Consider the following 16570-nt stretch of genomic DNA (forward strand, 5'->3'; position numbering starts at 1 on the left):
AGGAGGATTGCTTGAGGCCAGGAGTTTGAGACCAAAAAGTGAGCAAAAGTGAGACCTCATCTCTCCAAAGAAAAATACAGAAAAATTAACCAAGTGTGGTGGTTCAGAAGTTTGAAATTACAGTGAGCTTAGCCGGGCATTGTGGTGGGCATCTGTAGTCCCAGCTACTCGGGAGGCTGAGGCAAGAGAATCGCCTGAGCCCAAGAGCTGGAGGTCTCTGTGAGCTGTGATGCCACAGCACTCTACTGAGGGTGATAAAGTGAGACTCTGCCTAAAAAAAAAAAAAAAAAAGGCTCTGCACCTGTGGCTCAAGCAGCTAAGGCACCAGCCACATACACCTGAGCTGCAGGTTTGAATCCAGCCCAGCCCGCCAAACTACAATGACGGCTGCAACCAAAAAAATAGCTGGGCATTGTGGCGGGGGCCTAGTCCCAGCTACTTGGGAGGTGGAGGCAGGAGAATCGCTTGAGCCCAGGAGTTGGAGGTTGCTGTGAGCTGCAACTATCTGGACAGCATTCTATCCAGGGCTACAGCTTAAGGCTCTGTCTCAAAAAAGAAAAAGAAATTACAGTGAGCTATTTTCATGCCACTGCACTTCAGCCTGGGCAACAAAATAAAACCAAATCTAAAAAAAAAAAAAGAGAGAAAGAAACAAAAGGCATCAAATTTACAGGTGGGAGAGATGAACAGAAACCTGTCCAGGTGGTGCCTGTGGCTCAAAGGAGTAGGGCACCAGCCCCATATAACGGAGGTGGCAGGTTCAAACCCAGCCCCGGCCAAAAACTGCAAAAAAAAAAAAGAAAGAAAGAAAAAGAAATCTGTCTGATTGGGTTTGGTAGTACTGTGAGTGCATGCAGTGGAGGGTCTTGGAACACATTCCCCGCACAGATAAGGGAAGACTATTGTACCCTATTTTATAAGACAATAGTCTGTAGAACTTCCTTGGCTATTTCTGGTAAGGATATCTTGGTTTGCCTATCCAGCACAGTACCCATTTCTGGTAACCCTGACCTGAGGGGGCAAGGGCACGCTCTTGCCTGTACAGTCCACATAATTTGGGCAGGCTGACCTCACTTCCTGCCACACAGTAAGAACATGACCAAGCCTGGCCAGAGTAAGGTACTGCTATGGGTTCCAGAGCGCCTCTGGGCAAACCCAGGCTGCCTCCATTGAAGTCAGCCCAGGAGTGAAAACAGCCCAAGTGAAAAGAGAAAGACCCTGCGCCTGAGGCCAGCCTTTCCTGAAATCACTAATAAATTATCTTTTTTTTTGTAGAGGCAGAGTCTCACTTTATGGCCCTCGGTAGAGTGCTGTGGCCTCACACAGCTCACAGCAACCTCCAACTCCTGGGCTTAAGCGATTCTCTTGCCTCAACCTCCTGAGCAGCTGGGACTACAGGCGCCCGCCACAACGCCCGGCTATTTTTTTTTTTTTTTTTGGTTGCAGTTTGGCCGGGGCCGGGTTTGAACCCGCCACCCTCAGTATATGGGGTCGGGTTTGAACCCGCCACCCTCGGTATATGGGGCCGGCGCCTTACCGACTGAGCCACAGGCGCCGCCCATAAATTATCTTTTTAATTTGAAGCAGTTTGAGTTGTTTCTGATCCCTGTAACATAATGCATCCTATTATTCTCCACTGAAGGCAAAATTTCGTCCCCTCAGCCCCAACACCAAAGACAAAGTATTCACCAAAATAAGAGCCTTTATAGATGTTTCTAGAGAATTGGGGAGAGGAAAAACTAGGACATAAATAATCATTATTTACAACTTCCAACAGTAAAGTTCTCCCAGTCACCCCTTCCATCTTGAACTTTGTCCAAAGCGTCTACGGCAGAGATTGGGCGCCACCAAGCGAAATATCCCGGCTCTGACTCCATGTGCAGATGGAGAAGGGACAGTTCAGGCCTAGAAATGAAATGAGTAGGAAGCATTAGAAAGGATACCCCTCCTCCCCAGAAAGTAGAAATCAACGGAGAAGCTCTGGCAAAGGCTTTCTACTGTGACCTCTTTAAGCCCATACGTTTTCCTAAATGAAAACAGCAAGAAGCTCAGAACGACAGCAGGAGGGACACAAAACAGAATTAAATCAGAATTAAGAAGTGGGCTTAAAAACTTTCCAGAGACTCTACTCTCACTCTTCAGACAGAACGAAGGTGAGCTAGAGAAGCAGTAGGGCCGCCTTCCCCGGCGTGGGAATGTGAAGCGGCCGTAAGGGGGTCTATGGCTACCTCCTGGGCATAAACCGAAGGAGCAGATATGACGTAAATCCCTCGAGAGTCTTCATCTTCAGGTAGATTCCAATCTACAGACGAACTGTGGGAAGAGAGAAATAAGGAAAAGTCTAGGCCCTGGAAATTCTCAGACACTCTTTTCCCTTCCCCTCTCAGAGGTGAACCAAAAGCGGTGGGATGAGAGAACTGTTCAGGAAGATGCATCAAGGAATAGGGTCAATTGCACTATGGAGATTGCCGCAAGCAGCCAATAGCGACCAGGTATATGTCTGCGGCCCAGCCCCTCACCTCGGGCCGTCTTCGCAACCCTCCTGCGACCTCAGATTGTTGAGTGCATCAGGGAGTGCGTGGGCCGATGGCTCCGGAGTCCCGGCCAGCAGGCGGGACCCAGTATCCCGACCGTGGCCACGACGGCGCACGTGGACCAACAAGAGCGCAGCTCCGGCCAAACCCGCAGACGCCAGCAGTCCCAAAGCCAGCGGCAAAAGCAAGCGCTGCGGGTCCCCCAGCCTCAGGCCGGGTGGCACCGCGGGCAACACGCCTGCGCCATCCGCGCCGTCGGGGTGAACCAGGAACTCGCACCGCGCGCCCATGTAGCCGGGCGCGCAGGCGCAGACCAGGCCAGAGAAGTGGGCATAGCAGCGGCCGCCGTGGGCGCAGGGGCGCGCGGCGCACGGGTCTGCCCTCTCGCGGCAGTCGCGGCCGCCGAAGCCCAGCGCGCAGGAGCAGCGGCGCGCGCCGCCGCCCTCCACGCACGTGCCGCCGTTGGCGCAGGCGCGGCCGGCGCAGTCATCTAGGTCGTGCTCGCAGCGTGGACCCGCGAAGCCGGTCCGGCAGCGGCAGCGCAAGGCGTGGCCCAGGTCCAGGCAGAGCCCTCCTGTGGGGAAGGGGCCATCAAAGGGCGCGGCTCCGGTTTAGGAGATCCCCCATGCCCGCTCACACTTTTTCTCAGCTCTGTAATTGCCTCCCCGGTCCCCTTTTCTCTAACTCAAGAACTTGCCCCTTGGAGTTTGCCTGAAAAGCCAGCTGGCTTCTTTTTCTACCTGATGAAGTCTTGATATAATTCGGCGTCGCCTTTTTTGGCTCTATGTGTCTTTCTCCTGACTTCAGTCATACTTAGAAGAGTTAACAGTTCCCAGAGTTTGAACCGTCTGGCCTTTGCCCATGCCTCTTGCTTAAAATGACCCCCTTTTCTCCTTCCTCCTTTTCTCCCATCTTTATCACCTTTTCCCTTCCCTAGCTCACCCTTCAGGTCTCTGGTCAGAGGTTCCTCCAGGAAGCTTCTCTGACTCTTCCCCCATCCTGGCCCTGATCACTGTGCCCATTGTTCCCCCAGTTGGCCCTGACCACTCTGGGCTGGTACCCGCCCCCTGGAGGGCAGAGCCCAGAGCCGTCCAGATCACTACCGTGTCCCTAGTACCATTAATCCCAGAGTGTTTTGGAGAGAATTATCCAATCCAAGAATTTGCCAGACTCTATTTTTTTTTTTTTTTTTTGAGACAGAATCTCAGTCTGTCACCCTGGATAGAATGCCATGGCAACATCATAGCTCACAGCAACTCCAAACTCCTGAGTTCCAGCGATTTTTTTTTTTTTTTTGAGACAGAGTCTTACTCTCTTGCCTTGGGTAGAGTTATATGGTATTATAACTCACAGTAACCTCAAACTCTTGGGCTCAAGAGATCCTCTTGAATCAGCCTCCCCAGACCTTTTATATTCATTATCTCATTTAATTTTTTTTTTTTTCGAGACAGAGTCTCAAGCTGTTGCCCTAGGTAGAGTGCCGTGGTGTCACAGCTCACAGCAACCTCAGACTCTTGGGTTTAAGCGATTCTCTTGCCTCAGCCTCTCAAGTAGCTGGGACTACCGGTGCCCACCACAATGCTGGGCTATTTTTTTTTGTTGCATTTGTCATTGTTTTAGCTGGCCTGGGCCAGGTTCAAACCCTCCAGCTTTGGTGTATGTGGCCCGTGTCCTACCCACTGAGCTACGGGCGCTGCCCTCATTTAATCTTTTAACATCTGTATCAGGTCTCTCCCCTATTCAGAACCCTCCTATAGCTCCATCTCACTCAGGGTAAAAGTGTGAGTCCTCCTTGTGGCCCAGGATGCCCCACAAGATCCCCCGCTAGTCACCTCCCTAACCCAATCTTTCATCCTCGAACATCTGCTCCAACTATGCTGGCTTCCCAGCTGAAACATGCCAGGCACATTCTTACCACAGAAGCTCTACCAGGGCAGGGATTTTGTGTTGCATTCCTTGCTGTATCCCCAGTGCCTGGCACATAGTAAATTCTCAGTAAACATTGATGAGATAGGGAATATCCCCTCACCCTTTTACAGCAGCACAAACAGAGTGAGCATGAAGTGGGGTGGGGAGAGGGCCACATCCCCAGGCCCGAGGGCTAGAATAGGCAAAGTCACCAGGGCTGTCTGAACCACGTAGGGCCCCCTGTCCCCATCCGTAGCTGTTCTAGCCTCCTGGCCTCACCATTGCGGCATGGCTGCAGGCTGCACCGGTCCACCCTCTTCTCACAGTTGGAGCCTTGGAAACCAGGTGGGCAGTGGCAGATGTAGGCAGAGTCAGGGTCTGCGCCCCCGACACACAAGCCGCCATTGAAGCAGGGTCCGTCCGCACATGTCACCCCGCTCACCTCACACCGCAAGCCGTAGAACCCACGGGGACAGGTGCATTCAAAGGACCCGAGTATCTCCTGAGCAAGGTCAAGAGGGCTTTGGAAGGGAGTTTCCTCGGAGCAAGATCCCATCCCTACCTCGATCTTAACCACCAGGGGGGAGGGGAGTCTGCTTCTTGTCTAGTCCCAAGTCCCAGTATGCAGGGGCCTCACCCAGGAAGTCCTCCCCAGACCACCCCTCACTGCACTCTACATATCCGTGTCTGCCCCTGTAACCCCACAGGGAGGAGGTTCTGGAGGTCTGGAGAGATTCCATTCCCACTGACACACTTTTGCCCACCAATGCTGCCTGCCGCTTTGCACTCTCAGATTCCACCCACATAGACAAATCCTACTTTGAGGTCCTAAAATTCAGTCTACCTTCTCCACAAAGCATTCTCAGAATCACCCCTTTCCAGGCCCTCCCCCAACTTGGACCCTGAGTTTCTCACTCCTGCATGGTGGCAGTGCCCAGGTGGGCACTTTATACCTCTACTTTATACCAAAACTACACACCAGGCTCATTCCCACCCCCACATCTTTGATCTCCCCTAGCTACTCACCTGACTACCCTCTCTATTCACTCCTCACAGCCAAATCATCCTTCAGAAGCCCCAGCCCTGGGCCATCTCTAGGAAACCTCTGATGTCTCAACCCCCATCCCAAATCCCCCAGCACTCCCTACCTTGGGTCCTGAGTTGCTCTCTATCCCACTGGTGGTGGGCAGTTGTGGTTCAACACAACTCCTTATCATTCTGCACCTTTTTAGCACCACCTGCTGAGTCTGCTCTCCCCAATCCCCGTCACCTAAACCTACTTTAAGGCCCCAGATACAGGCTAGGCACCACCAGGAAGACCTCCCTGACAGCTACTCCCAGGCCTCCTCCCCAGACTGGTGTCTCATGGAGCCCCAAAGAGGGAATGGTGGGAAGTCCCAAGTAAAGTAATCAGGATGAGGTGGGAAGGGATGATACTGACACTACAGCTGCCCCCATTGGCACAGGGGTTCCCATCACAGGGCCCAGGCCCAGGTATAAGGCATCCAGCCGTGGCAGAGGATGGACCCCTCGCGCTGAGACAGCTGCTGGCCAAGACAGGGACCGTGCAGAGGGGCCCAGTCCAGCCCTCCAGGCATCGGCATTCATCAGGCTGCTCACAGAAGCCATGTTCTGGGCTGCAGCCTGCTCGACATGTGGCTGTGGGAGACAGAGAAGCAGGGAGAAGAACATCAATGTTGGAGAAGGCCAGGGTCAGGATGGGGAGCAGAGAAGCTTCTGGGCACTTTCTATGCACCACCTTGTTTCATCCTTGTGAAAGACCATTTGGCTTAGATGTGTAACCCCAGGTTTACAGACAGGGAAACTGAGGCCCTAGAGACAGATGATCTGCCCAGTTAGGAAGTGGAGGAGTGAAAACGGGAACCCAGGCCACCAAGCTCAAGTCTGTGTTTTTAGAAGGAGGATGGGGTTGGGACAGTGCCTGTGGCTCAAGGAGTAGGGCGCCAGCCCCATATGCCAGAGGTGGTGGGTTCAAACCCGGCCCTGGCCAAAAACTGCAACAACAACAACAAAAAATAAAAATAGAAAAGAATCACTTAAAAAAAAAAAAAAGGAGGATAGGGTAGGAACAGCCAAGTCAGACTGAGAAAAGGAACTGGGGAGGGTCCTGGCCCTTCAGGGAGGCTGGGAGGGTTTTTGATTTGGGCAGGTCTGGGAAGATCTGGAATAACTTGGGAGCTTTAGGGCCCTCGGTGGGGGCTCTGAAATTTGAGCGGGATCTGAGGGGACCCAAGGTGGAAGTTGGGAATTCCAAGTTGTTGTTTTGTAGAGACAGAGTCTCACTTTATTGCCCTCGGTAGAGTGCCGTGGCGTCACACAGCTCACAACAACCTCCAACTCCTGGGCTTAGGCGATTCTCTTGCCTCAGCCTCCGGATTAGCTGGGACTACAGGCGCCCGCCACAATGCCCGGCTATTTTTTTGTTGCAGTTTGGCTGCGGCCAGGTTTGAACCTGCCACCCTTGGTATATGGGACCAGCGCCCTACTCACTGAGCCACAGATGCTGCCCTGTTGTTTTGTTTTGTTTTTGAGACAGAGTCTCACTTTGTTGCCCTTGGTAGAGTGCTATGGCGTCATAGCTCACAGCAACGTCAAACTCTTGGGCTCAAGTGATTCTCTTGCCCCAGCCTCCAAAGTAGCTGTGATTACAGACACCCACCACAACGCCCAGCTATTTTTTTTTTTTTTCAGTTTTTGGCCAGGGCTGGGTTTGAACCCACTACCTCTGGCATATGGGGCTGGCGCCCTACTCCTTTGAGCCACAGGTGCCACCCTTACGCCCTGCTATTTTTAGAGACAAGGTTTCCCTCTGGCTCAGGCTGCTCTTGAACCTGTGAGCTCAGGCAATCCACTGGCCTGGGCCTCCCAAGTACTGGGTTTACAGGCATAAGGCCCCGCGCCTGGCCGGGAATTCCAAGCTTTTAAAAGGAATGAATAACCCTGCAATCTCGGGGAAGATAAGAGGATCCTTTGGCAGGCAGTGGACTAGGACGAGTTTCCAAAGCTCCTGGGTGGGAGTAGAGAGGGCCCCAGAATTAGTAGAGCTCTGAGGTCCTAGCATCAGGAAAGGGTGTGGTATAGGATAGGGAAGGAACTGGAGGTACCAGCATGGGAAAATGGGTGTGAAATTCAGATTTGGGGCAACAGGAGTACTGAGAAGGAGGCTGGAGTACCCAGGCAGGGCTGGAGAGGAGTCTAGCGTCCTGAATTTCCCCGAAAGTGGTAGCTGGTTAGTGGGAGGGGGTATGAGGACCGTGAGCGGAGCTGGAGCAGGTTCAGGGGTACTCAAGTGAGCGACATTGCCCAATCGACTGAACAGGGGTATTTGGGGTGGAGAGGGTAACTGGGTGGTGAGAGGAGACTTGGGGTCGCAAGTGGCGCTAAGAAGGGGCCCGAGCCCCTGCATGGGATGGGGGCAGAACGCAGGACTCACGCGGCGCCTCGCACTCGTCCTCAACCGACGCGCAGGGGCGCAATCCTGGACCGCACCGCGAGGGGGCGCTGGGCGAGCGGCAGAGGCGCGTGCACGCAGCCCCGACGGCGGGCGGCTCGCAGCGCGCGCGGTAGGAGAAACGCAGCTCCCAAGCGCCTGCGCGCTGCACGTCTCGGGCCCACTGGGCCCCAGCTGCTATGCGCCGCCGGCCAGCCACGCGCGCCAGCAGGCTCCAGACCGGACCTGCGTGGAGAGGGGAGGGGCGCTGGCGAGGGGCGCTGGGGTGCGCCCAACCGGACCGCGGCGGAACTGAGGTGTCGCAGTGTAACCAAGCATGCCGACTAGCACTCTCCCCACCCCTGCTAGTGAGATCAAAAAACCCGTATCCAGCACTAGGGGTCCTTAGACCCCGCGAGGGGAAGGCATTTACCCTCTTTACTTAGCAAGGCTGTAAACTCCTCTGAGACACCTGGGACCTTGATGTCACGATCCCCTGCAGTACCCTAGGGCCATCACTATGGTAACATTCTCTCACAGAAGGCGTAATACCCCCATATTTTGCCCCAGAATCTTTGTATATTAATGAGATCTCCGACACTCTGTGACATTTAATATCTCAATATGGACAATGGACAAAGAACAAGTCTCCTGAAGTGGGGTCATAACACCCCAAATTGTGCTTCAGGGTCTTTCTATCTCAAAATGGTGACAGAGGCCCCAATTACTAGACCATAAGTTGCCCATATTGCGTGAGACTTTGGCGCACTGGGAGAGTGACAGTTTCTCGCAGGAAAGGGCGTCACACCCCAACATTGTGCCACAGTTTTCTGTATCAAAACGGTGACAGAACCCCCACTGTGGGCCTTACATAGCAACAGAGTTTGCCAAATTAAGGATATAAATCACTCCTATATCCTTCCCTGGAACCTTTGCTCAATATTCTCCCTGGTGAAGTTGCAACATCCCCTAGGCTCCCTGGGACCTCCATATAACAAGGTGGCAGAGCGTCACATAGAAGTACGGGAAATAAAAAAAAAAAAAGAAATACCAGAATAACTCATAGTGTACCCTGCATTCTCAAACAGATGGTGATAAAACAGGGCCATGAAATGCTATCTCGCACTCTGGTGCCTTGAAGCCAAGATAGTAAGAGAGCTTCCCCTACTCTGCCTGGTACTAGCACAAGAAACTCTTACCCTCATTTCTTTGCCTGAGATGCCAAGAGCCTTGGGCTGTTAAGACTCAGCACCATGCTCTAGGAGCTGTAATGACATCATAGGATCCACCCTACAGACAGCCCCAGGTCATTATCCTGAATCTCAAGTGGGGCCCCAATTCCCTTGGAGTCTCCTGACCCCACACCACAGTCCCAAGAGTGAAGACACTCACCTCCAATCTGCTCTCCTAACTCCTCTCTCCAAGTTTCGATGATGAGAGAGAAGGTGCCCTGGGTGGGTGGAGGAAAGGGGAAGGAAAGAATAGAAGACACGACTTAGGGCCAGTACTCAGTGAAGGCCAGTACTCAGTGAAGGCCAGGTACTCAGTGAAGGCCAGTACTCAGTGAAGGCCAGGTACTCAGTGAAGGCCAGGTACTCAGTGAAGGCCAGTACTCAGTGAAGGCCAGAGTTCAGGGGGAAAGTGCTGGCCAATTCTGGCCACAGAGCAAGCAAGGGGCAGTTCCTAGAGGGACTAGCCCAGGGAAAGAGTGACATCTATGGCTTTCTTTATCCAGCACTTACTATGTGATAAGCACTTTACTCCAAATACCCGTCTCTTTCAAGAGGGATCCTTGTGAGATACCACCAGGATGATACCATTTTATAACTGAGGAAACTGTGGCTGGAAAACTAAAGGCGCTTGGTCAAAAGGACAAGGCTCGGCTCAGCGCCCATAGCACCGTGGTTACAGCGCCAGTCACATACACCGAAGGTGTTGGGTTCGAACCCGGCCTGGGCCAGCTAAACAACTGCAACAACAAAAAAAAATAGCCAGGCGTTGTGGCAGGCACCTGTAGTCCCCGCTACTTGGAAGGCTGAGGCAAGAGAATTGCTTCAGCCCAAGAGTTTGAGGTTGCTGTGAGCTGTGACACCACGGTACTCTACCGAGGGTGGCATAGTAAGACTGTCTCCAAAAAAAAGGACAAGGGTCTAGAATACCAATACAGGTCTGTTCACCTTTGTGCCTTTGGGTTGTGGGGATGGGAAACAGCATTTTGTAGGTGGAAGAGTAATGAATACAGACCTGAACTGGAGATAGGATGGAAGAGTTCAGAGCAGGTTAATGGTCCCCAACACAAGGTGTGGGGATCTCTAGGTGCAAGGAGATTTTGGAGATAAAGAGCATTCTAGTTTTTAGGGATCCCTAGGGAGGAGAGGTAGGATTTTTTGACATTAGGGTTTCCAGAGGTTGGTTTGGGGATCTGGGAGATTGGAGTTCCCAGCGTGCAAGGCTGGTGCTAAGACATTTGGGACCCCCAGAGGTTAAGTTGGGGTCAGAACATTTGGGGTCCTCAGTGGGAGGGTTCAGGGGTGGGATCTCAAATGATAATAGTTACTGTTCTGAAAATTTGCTGCCTCCGCTCCCCCCCAGGTCCAGGGCAGGTTGGGGGTCTTCAAAGCTGGAGGCAAGAGAATGGAGGTTTGGGTGGCAGGGTTAGACCTCCAGCACCAGGCCTACCCCAAGGCTAGGTCTTACCGGCCAGGCGTCCTGGAAGGGCACGCGCGTGAGCCCGTCGGATAGCGGCAGGTCAGGTGCCGGCGCTCCGGGCTGCTCAGTGTAGACGGGTCCACGCGCACTTAGTGCGGCGCCCAGAGCGCACAGGGACTCCGCGGCCTCCTCGGACACCCCGGGTTTCAGGCAAACTCTGAAGAAGAGGCGGCAGGGCCCCCGGGCGCTGCAAGGGGACCTCGGAGCCCCCGGGCCGGGTCCCGGCCGGAAAGAGTGAATCTGGAGCTCGAATACGCCAGCTGGCTGTGCCTGGGTTAGAAAGGGCCACTAGGTGGAGCGGCCCGGGTACCCAGGCGTCCAATCTACACCGCACTCCCTCCCCAGGACCGTCAGGTCGCATCCCCATCCCATTCATCCCTTTCTACGCCACCTCCCTCCCGGCTCTGACCTGGGGGAGGAAAAAGAGCGTTAGGATCACTGTCTGGAACCGGAGCTGGGGCATCGGCGGGGAGACCATGGCCTTTCAGGGGTCTCGGGAGTCGCAGCTGCTAGCTCCAGAGCCTTATATCTGAAGGGACGACCCCGCCCCTTCAGGCAGCCACTTGGCCCCAGGGGACCAAGGGGAGGGGGGCTCAGGGGAAGGGGTCCGTGGAGAAGCAGCCGGGAGATTCTGTATGCGATCGTGGGCGTGGGCGATGTAGTGAGTGTGTGCTGCTGCTTGTGGTGGTGGGTGCGACTTTGTGTGTGGCTGGGATGGGGTGGGTTGGGGTTGGAGAGTTCAGCCTGTGTGGGAAGTTTTAAGATTCTGTTAGTGTGTGTGGTATAGGCGAGAGGTGTGCGTTACTCTGTGATTGTGTGTCTATGTGGTATTGTCTGGATCAACGTGTGGCTGGAATTGTGAGACGGCAAATACTTATAAGATTGTGTGTGTGCGCGCGCGCGCGCGGTCACAGCTGAACAAGCTGAGTGGGAGGGTGGAGGTATACACGACTTTATGACTGTGTGACGTTTGAAGACTGTTGCTGTGTGAATGTTTCTCTGCGCATGTGCATGTGTTGTGCGCGATCCTATGTAATCACGTAAACCTGCGACTTTGTGGCCTGTGCGTGGCTCCAACTGGCTGTGTGTGTGTGTAGCAGAAGTTCGGGAAGGTTTCAAGTGGCGGGTTTGTGTGTTTGTGTGCGATCGAAGGAGACTGTGTTTGGGAGGCATGTGGGCGAGTAGATACCATGAAGATCCAAGGTTCTTTATGGGGACATGTGTGCAAGCGCTTCCCTCTCCCTGGGACAAAGCCGCATCACAGGAGGCTACAGACGCCGGGGCGAGCCGCTCCCACCGCAGAGCAGCTCCAGCTGTATGTAAATATCGCCATCTGCCCGGCGGCCGCGCCCCTCCCCCTCGGGGCCGCAGCTGGGCTGCCCATTTGGCCTCCGGAAGGTGTGAGCAGCAAATGGGCAGGAAATTCCGTCTTCGCATACTAGGGGCCGGCTCTCCCACCCCGGGATGAATGCGAGGAGCACCGCCGGGCCCTCCAGAAGCCCCTTAGTATTCTAGGACCTCAGCAAGAAAAGCCAGTTAGGAGCAGATGTTCCAGCCCTTTGGTGACAATCACTCTGTGCCAGGCATTGACCAAAGCTGCTTAAAGGGAGGAAATTTGGTTTTTTGTTTTTGTTTTCAGAGTAAAAAAATTTAATACTCAGAGGCTAATAATTATAGGGGAAAACACAGGTTCAACTTACGTTTTTTTTTTTTTTTTCATTTTTGCGGATTCATTGAGGGTACAAAGAATTAGGTTACAATGATTGCATTTGTTAAAATCCCTCTTATAATTGTGTCCCGCCCCCAAGAGGGTGCCACACACCGTGACCCCCACTGCCCTCCCTCCTTCATTCCCCTACCCCGCCCCTTGTATTAGCTCATCTACTGCCTTCATATTAGAATTGAGTACATTGGATTCTTGCTTCTCCATTCTTGCGGTGTTTTACTAAGAACAATGTGTTCCACCTCCATCCAGGTTAATACAAAAGATGTAAAGTCTCCATCTCTTTTTTTTTTTTTTGGGGGGGGGGGTTTTGGCCAGGGCTAGGTTTGAACCTGCCACCTCTGGCATATGGGACCGGCACCCTACTCCTTGAGCCACAGACGCCGCCCTAGTCTCCATCTCTTTTAACGGCTGAATAGTATTCCATGATGTACATATACCAGGGCTTGTTTTTGTTTTGTTTGTTTTGAGACAGAGTTTCACTTTGTCCCACTCTGGGCGGTGGCGTCACAGCTCACAGCGACCTCCAGCTCTTGTACGAGCACCTGAGACCCTGTTTCTAACTGAAAAAAAAAAAAAATTAAAAACTACTGAACAGGCTCCATGCCTGGGATTCTCTTTCCCTGACACAAGGCCCAGCTATTTTTGTTGCAGTTTGGCTTGGCAGGGACTGGGTTTGAACCCTCCACCCTTGGTATGTGGGGCTGGTGCCCTACTCACTGAGCCACAGGCACCTCCTTATGCCACAGCTTGTTAATTCATTTCTTTGAGGTGGGCATTTAAGTTATTTCCACATTTTGGCGATTGTAAACTGAGCTTCAATAAACAGTCTAGTGCAAATGTCCTTATGATACAAGGATTTTTTTACTTCTGGGTGGATACCTATTAATGGGATTTTAGGATCAAATGGGAGGTTTAATTTGAGTTCTTAGAGGATTCTCCATACTTCCAAAATATTTACGTTTTTCTGCTAGAGGTGTAAGATACGGTGATCAATGAAGCAGAGCCCAGCAGAGCCATGCATACAGTAGGTGCTCAGTAGTGGGTTTCTTTGTTTTTTGAGACAGAGTCTCACTATGTCCCCGTTGGTAGAGTCCTATGGCGTCACAGCTCACAGCAACCTGAAACTCTTGAGCTTAAGCGATTTTTCTCTTGCCTCAGCTTCCCAAGTAGCTGGGACTACGGGCACCTGCCACAACGCCTGGCTATTATTGTTGTAGTTGTCATTATTGTTTAGCAGGCCCGGGCCAGGTTTGAACCCCCCAGCTCTGGTGTATGTGGCTAGCACTCTAGCCACTGAGCCATAGGCACCGAGCCTGCTTAGTAGTTTTTATTTATTTATTTTTTTTCAGTTAGAAACAGGGTCTCAGGCTTGGTGCCCATATTTGAGCGGTTAGGGTGCCGGCCCCATACACCAAGGCTGGCAGGTTTGAAACAGGCCTGCATCTGCCAAACAATGGCAACTGCAACAACAAAAAATAGCCGGGTTGGCTCAGCACCTGTAGCACAGTGGTTACGGTGCCAGCCACATACACCGAGGGTGGCAGGTTCAAACCCAGCCCAGGCCAGCTAAACAACAATGTCAACTGCAACAAAAAATAGGCATTGTGGCGGGCGCCTGTAGTCCCAGCTACTCCGGAGGCTGAGGCAAGAGAATCGCTTAACCCCAAGAGTTTGAGATTGCTGTGAGCTGTAATGCCACAGCACTCTACGGAGGGCAACATAGTGAAATTCTGTCCCCCCAACCAAAAAAAAAAGGAAAGAAAGAAACAGGGGCTCACTCTTGCTCCAGGTGATCTCAAACTCCTGAGTTCAAGTAATGCATCCACCTAAGCCTCCCAGAGTGCTAGGATTACAAGTGTGAGCCACCACCCTGGGCAGGTAGTTTTAATGAAGTAATGCTAGTCTTAAAGAGTTTTCACTAAATCCTGAGAACACTGGAGTTTAACTAAGGAAGGGCCACAAGTCAGACTGCAGAGCTCAGTCTCCTTCCCTTGTATTTGTTAGGGTCTTTCATTCCCTTCTTTAATGTCGTTCTTACCATACAGACTTTACCTTCTCCAGGAAGCACCTCCAACTTCCCCTAAAATAATCAGGAACCTCTTCTGAGCTCCCACAAACCTTTCTGCCCCATCCTGGCCTGACCATTCAGGCCACTATGGATTTTTCTAAGCATAAGTCTTCTCCTTCTTCTTCTTCTTTTTGGAGAGAGAGTCTCACTCTGTCACCCTGGGTAGTGTTGTGGCATCATCATAGCTCACAGCAATCTCAAACTCTTGGGCTTGAGCAATCCTCCTCCCTCAGCCTCCCAAGTAGCTGGGACTATAGGCGCCTGCCACAACTCCCAGCTAGTTTTTCTATTTTTGGTAAAGATAGGGTCTCACTCTTGCTCTGGTTGGTCTCCAACTCCTGAGTTTAAGCAATCCACCCATCCTGGCCTCCAAAAGTGCTGAGATTACAGGCATGAGCAACCACACCCAGCCCTTTTTTTTTTTTTGTAGAGACAGAGTCTCACTTTATGGCCCTCGGTAGAGTGCCATGGCATCACACAGCTCACAGCAACCTCCAACTCCTGGGCCCAAGCGATTCTCTTGCCTCAGCCTCCCGAGTAGCTGGGACTACAGGTGCCCGCCACAACGCCCAGCTAGTTTTTGGTTGCAGTTCAGCCGGGGCCGGGTTTGAACCTGCCACCCTCGGTATATGGGGCCGGCGCCCTATGGGCTGAGCCACAGGCACCGCCCCCACACCCAGCCCTTTTGTTGTTGTTGTTGTACTGACCACTCATTCATCAGGCACCTGAGCACAAATTTGATCATGTCCTTCCCCTGCATAGACTCTTCCATGGCTCCTCAGTGCCTTCAAAATATAGTGGGAGCTTCTAATTAAAGGCTGAGTTTTGACGTCCTCCTCCCACATCCCCCCCTACTCTGATTGGTTCTGTGGCTCTTAAAGATAGAGCCAGAACTCATGGACTGAAATGGCACAGAACTCATGGATAGATATCTCCAGAGCAAACTTGGTTTAGGTGGTAGAATGAGCTTCTCACCACAGGACATATTCAAACAAAATTTGAACATTCAGATGTGGAAGGAAGCAAATGCTTGCTCTGGATGATAATTTGAGAGTGTAAGATTCCAGGTCTCTGAGATAACTCACAATTTTTAAAGATCATAAAAACAGCCAGCCTTTATTGAGGATTAGTGTCAGGCATGGTGGTGTGTGTGAAGTGTTCTTTAAGGATGTCCGAGCTTAATAGTCAAGCTGAAAAAACAGTCAAGGACTCTATTCCTTTCACAGTAGTGCCAAAGAATATGAAATATTTGGGAGTTTACCTAACAAAGGACATGAAAGATCTCTATAAAGAGAACTATGAAACTCTAAGAAAAAAAAATAGCTGAAGATGTTAACAAATGGAAAAACATACCATGCTCATGGCTGGGAAGAATCAACATTGTTAAAATGTCCATGTTACCCAAAGCAATATATAATTTTAATGTGATGCCTATTAAAGCTCCACTGTCATACTTTAAAGGTCTTGAAAAAATAATACTTTGTTTTATATGGAATCAGTAAAAAACTCAAATAGCCATGACATTACTCCGAAATAAAAACAAAGCAGGAGGAATCATGCTACCAGACCTCAGATTATATTATAAATCGATAGTCATCGAAACTGCATGGCAGGCTCGGCGCCTGTGGCTCAAGCAGCTAAGGCACCAGCCACATACACCTAAGCTGGCAGGTTTGAATCCAGCCCAGGCCTGCCAAACAACAATGACAGCTGCAACAAAAAAATAGCCAGGCGTTGTGGCGGGCACCTGTAGTCCCAGCTACTTGGGAGGCGGAGACAGGAGACTCGCTTGAGCCCAGGAGTTTGAGGTTGCTGTGAGCTATGATGCCACAGCACTCTACCCAGGGCAACAGCTTGAGGCTCTGTCTCAAAAAAAAAACAAAAAAAACAACTGCATGGTACTAGCACAAAAACAGAGAGGTAGATGTATGGAACACAATAGAGAACCAAGAGATGAACTGAGCTACTTACCGTTATTTGATCTTTGATAAAAACATTCAGTGAGGAAAAGATTCCCTATTTAACAAATGGTGCTGGGTGAACTTGCTGGCGACCTGTAGAAGACTGAAATTGGACCCACACCTTTCACCATTAACTAAGATAGACTCTCACTGGATTAAAGATTTAAACTTAAGACATGAAACTATAAAAATACCAGAAGAAAGTGCAGGGAA

At 51.6% G+C, this 16570-nt stretch overlaps 1 protein-coding gene across 2 annotated transcripts; it reads right to left on the reverse strand.

The window, feature by feature from the left end:
* Positions 1-1777: 1777 nt before the first annotated feature.
* On the reverse strand, positions 1778-11103 carry DLL3 (delta like canonical Notch ligand 3). Of its 2 annotated transcripts, XM_053604820.1 has the most exons (9): positions 11012-11103; positions 10591-10872; positions 9286-9343; positions 7897-8139; positions 5884-6101; positions 4722-4944; positions 2520-3108; positions 2229-2313; positions 1778-1905 (listed from the first exon to the last, which is right to left on the reverse strand). In XM_053604820.1, the coding sequence occupies exons 1-9, from the start codon at positions 11078-11080 to the stop codon at positions 1900-1902; spliced, it is 1773 nt and encodes a 590-aa protein (XP_053460795.1). In that variant the 5' UTR covers positions 11081-11103; the 3' UTR covers positions 1778-1899. The 2 variants fall into 2 exon arrangements, with proteins under 2 accessions (XP_053460795.1, XP_053460794.1); XM_053604819.1 differs by having other exon boundaries at positions 1778-2313.
* Positions 11104-16570: the final 5467 nt, after the last annotated feature.

The sequence above is a fragment of the Nycticebus coucang genome, chromosome 10 (genome assembly GCF_027406575.1).
Source record: "Nycticebus coucang isolate mNycCou1 chromosome 10, mNycCou1.pri, whole genome shotgun sequence".
Classification (NCBI taxonomy): Eukaryota; Metazoa; Chordata; class Mammalia; order Primates; family Lorisidae; genus Nycticebus; species Nycticebus coucang.

What these genes read in the sequence shown, in the direction of transcription:
- DLL3 (XM_053604819.1), bottom strand. Translation starts at nt 11,080, where the DNA reads ATGGTCTCCCCGCCGATGCCCCAGCTCCGGTTCCAGACAGTGATCCTA. An exon ending in CCAATGGGGGCAGCTGTAGT is followed by an intron (nt 4,945 to 5,883) that starts GTCAGTATCATC and finishes GACCTTGCTCAG; the next exon opens with GAGATACTCGGGTCCTTTGA. An exon ending in CCTGCAGCCATGCCGCAATG is followed by an intron (nt 3,109 to 4,721) that starts GTGAGGCCAGGA and finishes CCTTCCCCACAG; the next exon opens with GAGGGCTCTGCCTGGACCTG.